This window comes from Limulus polyphemus, unplaced genomic scaffold (assembly GCF_000517525.1).
Source record: "Limulus polyphemus unplaced genomic scaffold, Limulus_polyphemus-2.1.2 Scaffold439, whole genome shotgun sequence".
Classification (NCBI taxonomy): Eukaryota; Metazoa; Arthropoda; class Merostomata; order Xiphosura; family Limulidae; genus Limulus; species Limulus polyphemus.
The window spans coordinates 463,029-469,733 of record NW_013666049.1 but is presented as its reverse complement, the minus strand read 5'-3'; the positions used below and the strand labels follow the sequence as shown (position 1 = coordinate 469,733).

The 6,705-nt window shown below is 33.6% G+C and overlaps 1 protein-coding gene across 1 annotated transcript; it reads right to left on the bottom strand.

The window, feature by feature from the left end:
- Window positions 1-696: 696 nt before the first annotated feature.
- LOC106458283 (hillarin-like) lies at window positions 697-5,803 on the bottom strand. The gene is made up of 2 exons (XM_013917775.2): window positions 5,003-5,803; window positions 697-3,716 (listed from the first exon to the last, which is right to left on the bottom strand). Exons 1-2 carry the CDS (start codon window positions 5,417-5,419, stop codon window positions 3,570-3,572), a joined length of 564 nt encoding a protein of 187 aa, XP_013773229.1. The 5' UTR covers window positions 5,420-5,803; the 3' UTR covers window positions 697-3,569.
- Window positions 5,804-6,705: the final 902 nt, after the last annotated feature.

Genomic DNA, 6,705 nt, shown 5'->3' with positions numbered 1-6,705 from the left:
ATTGTGGGGGGAAGCAAAATATATGTCGGTCCCCCTAAAATAGCGTTCGCGGCCAGGTCACTTTGTCCCTAGTCCACTGAGAGAGAAATGTACAATATAAGTCAGTCTTGAAATGTGGCCCTGTAAAGCGTGTTCTAGATGAATATGAACTTTTCATGAATCCCAAACAGTTGAACACTACTTGGTGAATATGCGTAGGAAGTTGTTGTTGCAGTATTGGAAAACCTCCTATGTACACTGTACATGTTTAAAGATGAGACTATGTGGTATTTTTCTGAAAATGTTTGACGAATCAGTCGTAAGGTATGTAACTTTCTATCTTATTATTGCTATAACTGTACTTGGTGGCATTTTTGGAGAAATAGTATATAGTGGTTTATAAATCGCAGTTACGGGTTATGCATGCGTGCGAAATGGCATAGAATTTCGATAAAACAATAAAGACAGTCATTTACACGTTAATATGTGTTTAAACATATTAATAAAACCAGTACGTGCATAGCACTCCTGTGATTCAAGACAGAGAGGAAGGAAATATATTAGTTATAATACTTAAATTTCTTTTCACCCTGGTTATCGTTTTATCGTTTCCCTCTTATAATTGGAGCTAAATAAGCCCTTCAAAGTGAAAATTTGAAACAAATGATTCTTGAGTTGGTGTACTGCAATTAAACACAGACTGTGGACGATGAAACATCACTGAAGAACTGAATCGGCTTTATTTTACATAAGCGTGGACATAACATCGTAACTCCAGATGTTTTGAAAATTGAAACAAAAATACCAAACTTTGAAATGTGAATCGGACAGATACGATAATTAGTTATATATTCCACATATTAGTTGAAAATAAAAATTAATATTTAAGGCATTTAGGTACAAATGTTACAGATATTACCTTATACTCAAAACATGAACTGGTGTGAGATTTTACACAATTAGATGTGACAGTAATCTTTAATAGATAATCTCAAAAAATGATTTAATACATTTGTTAAAAAACGCATTATGTCTCAATCGTTTGTCTAAAATATAGTTTATTTCTCGCGATACCTGAATTGCACACTAACAAACGTGCTGCGACGGGACTCCACAACTGGAGGGAGGAGAGGCCTATGCTAAACTTCTCTATCGTGCAAATACGCTACCTGGACTGCGTACTGCCAAACGTTCTGCGAGGGGACTCACAAAAGTAATGAGAAGAGGCTTGTGCTAAAACTCCTCTAGCGTGTAAGTAGAACAAAGTGTATTCCTCACTTTATTTTGACAGCGCACTAACAAACGTGCTACGAGGAGAGACCTCTAGCGTGTAAATAAAATAAAGTGTATTCCTCATTCTACCTAATAAACGTAATGTAACGGAACTTCACTGGCTTTCTGAAAAAAAAAAGAAGTGAAACATGTCACTGATGTTATTGACGAGATTTTACTGTGACTGAAATACATTAACTGTGAATGAGAAACTTTTTATATTGGATATATGTGTGGTCTTTCTTCTCATACATCTTTGTAAAAATAATAAAACCCGGTTTTAGTAAATATATTGCTGCCTAATTAGTGTAGGTTACCATTATATATAGAAACTTATTAGGAAAAACTTGTATCGTCACATAATAAAGATTATTTTATAGTTATAGACATTCGCATATTACAGCAACATTAACTGCAAATAAACAATAATCAAGGCCATTCAAGTTATAAAGCTTCGACAATGCATAAAAAATCTTCCACTCCCAGTGGTTTAGCCGTAATCTAGCAATGTAACAAAAAATTACTATTTATTTATTTTTTTGAAAAAACCCTGTCCGTTAAAATCGGGGGGTATTTTACCTCTTCAGTTAAACGCTCATAATTACTCTTAAATCAATGGTCGTTTAAAAAAACATTGAGGAAAATTTACTCCTAAACTTTTAGAGTGTCGGAAAGGAATGAAATTGTTGAGCCCCTTTTAATCCTTGGTGTAATTGTTACATCACTAGCATTATATGACGTCATCGTAGTCACTGCACTCAAGGTTTTTTTCGACAAATTAAAAACATCAGCGTATAAAGTTTAGAAATCTATATAGCAGTTCCTTTAATCGAAACTTCGAAGTTACTATTTCGAAACTCGAATACAATTTTTGAGAGCATTTATAATTATTCAAAAATAACATGGAAATATTTTAAAACCAAAATTTCAAATATCCTCTCAGTTTGAAATCTAAAATTTCCGATATTTTTGTGAAAATGAAAAATTAATTTTCCGAAAATGAAGTATTAGTAACAGAAGCTGAAGAAAAACATAGATCTGTAAACAAGAACAAGCAATGTTATTGATAAAACTAAGAACCAACCTTTTCTCTAAACTAGAACCACGAGACAGAAGCTGAAGAAAAACATAGATTGTAAACAAGACCAAGCAATGTTATTGATAAAACTAAGAACCAACCTTTTCTCTAAACTAGAACCACGAGACAGAAGCTGAAGAAAAACATAGATTGTAAACAAGACCAAGCAATGTTATTGATAAAACTAAGAATCAACCTTTTCCCTAAACTAGAACCACGAGACAGAAGCTGAAGAAAAACATACATCTGTAAACAAAATCAAACAACGCTTATTAGACTGAAAACTCACAATACAACAAGACAGTTTTTGAGTAAGTGATAAAAGGTAAACACTATTGGATTTGATTATACACTTTGTTAGTTAGAGGGTGATAGTATCTTTATATATATAAGTGTTATCGGTCCATCGTTTAAACCAAATTTCAAAACTCCACCAGTTCTGACGGTACAACTCGATTCAGTTCTTTGCTCAAAAAAAGGGTCTCCCACTTTGAAAGTGTACTCGCTTTGATAGTACAAACGTACGTGCAACGTTGAATTTGTAGTTACGTGGTGTATGTGTAATACGCCTTATAAAAGACCATACTTAGTCTCTGAATGATAAACTTACTTCATAATACAAGGTGGTGTAATACCCTAATGTCGGGCGCTGCCCAGTGGTTTAATAAAATTCAGTCATATAAATATTGCACCCCTTACTTTGTGGCCTTGGGCGCATTATAAAAGTGTGGGCTAAATCCCATTATTCAATCAAAAAAGAGTAGTTCAAGGGATGGCGCTGTTGATTAACTGTCTTCAAAAAGTCTAACCTCAAAATTAAGAGCGGCTAGCGGTGATGACCCTCGAATAGCTTTATATGAAATTCAATAAACAAACAAAAACACCACCCTTGCAATAAATTTCTAAGTCACATTTGTGTTTTACGTGTGGAAATCTTATTATTATTGTAAGAATGTATGAAAGTGATCCTGTTGTTTAAGATGTGTAATGATATCAACGGTACACATTTTGAACAGTTGTTACATGTAAAGGTAAGGCTAAAAAAATACATCGTAGTAACGCGCTCCTTTTGCATTACCTTGTATTTGCTAGAGATATCAAAACACACATACAGCTCTTGGTTTTCCCGTCTATTGTAGCTAGATAAACTAGTTGTGCAACTGAAAAAAAAAAGAAATCGGAGAATTTTTACTGATGTTGTATCACATCCACGTGATTTTATATTTCCAGTTGTCATGTGCTAGAAGTACTTTAAACCAATAACGTCGGATTTCACAATATCCTTAGCTACGTTTTCAGTATGAAACATTTCTCGTGGTTTTTCCCAGACTCTCGGTGCTCGGAGTGCTGTTTGAATGCAGAGGGCGTCGTTATCGTATCTTGCTCCCTGTAATATATGTAAATATATATACATATATATATATATAATATAAACTGAAGGTTTAACTAAAATAATGAAAACAAGCTACACTTTATATCACAGTATACGAAATTAAAGTATTTCCTCTTTATAATAATATACGCATAAATTATTTGTTTTATGTTTAAAATGTGTGTGTTTGGAAATTTCAAGGCCTGTCGGGCTTTTTAATGTTGACTCCTGTGGTGTAATAAGCTTGTATTTTCAGCATTTGTTTTTCCTGTATCAAGTGCTACATCATCGTGAAATTGTGAATTTTTTTTTTCAACAAAAGTGTGTATTGTCACTACTCTAAAGCATTAACTGATACTAAATCATTCAAAATATAAAGGTATTGATAAGCATGTTTTAGTACAGGTTTCATTTTTTTTTTTTCAGTTTATGATTCTTTACTAAATGTAATCTTACATGGTAAAAAAATACATCTATGTCCGTGCGGAAATAATCATTTTGAATTCGAAGCTTTAGGGAAATATACATCCTGTTTACCTTCTTTAGCTAAATACTTGAATACGTCTGTACTGTATGAACAACAAAAAGTGTGTTTACAGTTCAACGAATATTTCAATCTATTGTTGCTTCTGTGAAGATGTATTTTATTGATAAAATGATTTTAATAACTACACAAATTAAAGATACTACAACTTTAAATATTTAATTAAATAATCCTCAGAACCGTACTCTTTTTTTTTATGTTTTGCTTCTTAGTGGCTCAGCGGTAAGTTTGTAGGCTTATAACGCTAAAAATCTGGTTTCGATGCCCGTGGTGGGCACAGCACATATAGCACATTGTGTAGATTTGTGCTTAACTACAAACAAAACTATACTTTGCATGAAATTTAAAAGATGTTTAGGATAATAAGTCAAGGTTATCTTCACATAACTTAGCTAACAAATATAATTATTGTTGTAATACTCCTAGACCTTCACAACTACTCTGATAGTTAGATAACAACTAATTGTATTTAGGTCAATAAGCTTTTACTTTAATCACTTTAATGCTATTACTAATCCAAAACGTCGTGATACAGTGGATTCAGTTACATTGGAAACATCTTTTATTCAGCGCACTTGAATAAAGTAGGCTGAAAACGTTACTTTTTTAAGGATAAGCATACATCAAAACAAAACAAGAACAGATGTAATTTAACTTGTAAGATTAGAATTATGTTAACCTAAAACGCACTTTTGTGCCAGTTGTTCTATTTAACTTTTCTCAATGATATAGATGAATTTCATTATTTTTTACGTACCTTTCCAGCTTCTGGGCCACGCACTTGTAGGTTTGTGGCTTGATGGTTTCTTGAAAGATTTCTCGGAACGCTAATGCTTAAAGCTAAATTATCAACAACTCCAGGTGCTAGCTTGGGTACGTGAGCACGACAGTAAACGTTTCCATCATTTGAATTTCGCTGATTTGTGAAAAATGTCTGTAAAGCTAATTTAAGATCACATATTTTGCATTTGAAACATCTCATGTGATAGCTGGTCGTTTGATTTGGTTGGATTTTTTCTGTAGGATAAACTGGATCCTGGCAGCGGAAGCAGATATTCGAATGAGTTAACATTCTGTTATCAGGCGGTACTTGATGATCAGAAGGTCTGATGACGAGGGAATCACTATGATCTGACACCATTGTTGAAACTCCAGAATCGTTCACAGTTTCCATCTGGAATTCGTCTAATTTTCACCAATAAAAATATATTTGGTTCTTTATGACTATGGAGTTTAGGTGGTTTGATATACTACTCATGTAACTACTGCGTAAACTGTGGATAAAATTTCTAAGATTTTCCAAAATTTTCAAGTTTAAGTCCGGTGAATTAGCTGTAACTATCTTATCTGTTATTGCAGCGATAACAGTTTGCTAATGGTCATTTTCTCGCTTGGGTTTCTATTTATTCAGATTAGATGTTCTGTATCGGACAGTCGTAAGTCACTTCCTATTCTTATAGTCTATAATCGAGATTCTACTGGAGGCCAGAATACTTATTTCGCTGTCCGAGTAATAAGGTAACGTCAACAGGCCACGCTCAAGTCCTTTCAACCTAGTTTTGATACGGTGCGAGAAAGCTCACGCTGTCATATAGCTTGTTGTTGCGCAAGAGCACGAGGAAAGCAATGCGCGCCACGTGCACTGATTGGCAGAAGATGTTAGGAGAACAAAAGATCACGAAATTTGTTATAGCTCGTTTAAAAATAAACCGATCTCACAAACAAATATATTTCGTCAACTCTTACTCTTCAATAATTGATATTTTGTTTGCACAGGAAACGTGCATGATAAGTTTCACTTTTGCGTGTGAACAAAAACTATGGCCTAATTTATGACAAAGACAGAGCAAAAAAAAATAAGAATATCACTGTAATATTGGGCAGGACTGAGATAGAAAAAGTGGTCTGCTAATTTCAACTGTTACTCATAGTAGTCACGTATCCCACACCTTAGACTTTTCCTGTTTGTGCAGATGTAACAAGGTCAAATGTACTTGAGTGATCCAGATGCCCACGAACACTAGTTTTCCTTGATTTGTGTGAACAGGTTAGTATTCTGTCTAAAATAGGTAGGTTTATTGTGAGCTCTCAACAAAGGTTTTGTTAGCTACCTTAGTTGTTTCCATAACAAAACCAAAAATGAAAGGAATATTAAATAAATCCTGAAGAACTGAAGATATAAATACATAGCTCGAGAACAAGTATAACATCAAAGTTTAAAATAGAAACACGAAGTTTGAGACACATACCGCACGTATGTTGTAAATAGATACCATATAATCGAGACAAAATATATTATATAGAAATAAAATATAAAGAGAGTACAAGGAAAAGTCAAATTAATTTGTGTTCATCTATTTATTCTCCCGAAGAAAATAGTCAACTATTCGAAAGCGCTCAAGTTTTGGGTCTCGTTTTGAAAATATTACAACTTTTGTAGGTGATCCTGTGTGCTAACTA

What these genes read in the sequence shown, in the direction of transcription:
- LOC106458283 (XM_013917775.2), bottom strand. Translation starts at nt 5,419, where the DNA reads ATGGAAACTGTGAACGATTCTGGAGTTTCAACAATGGTGTCAGATCAT. An exon ending in GTGGCCCAGAAGCTGGAAAG is followed by an intron (nt 3,717 to 5,002) that starts GTACGTAAAAAA and finishes CATATATTACAG; the next exon opens with GGAGCAAGATACGATAACGA.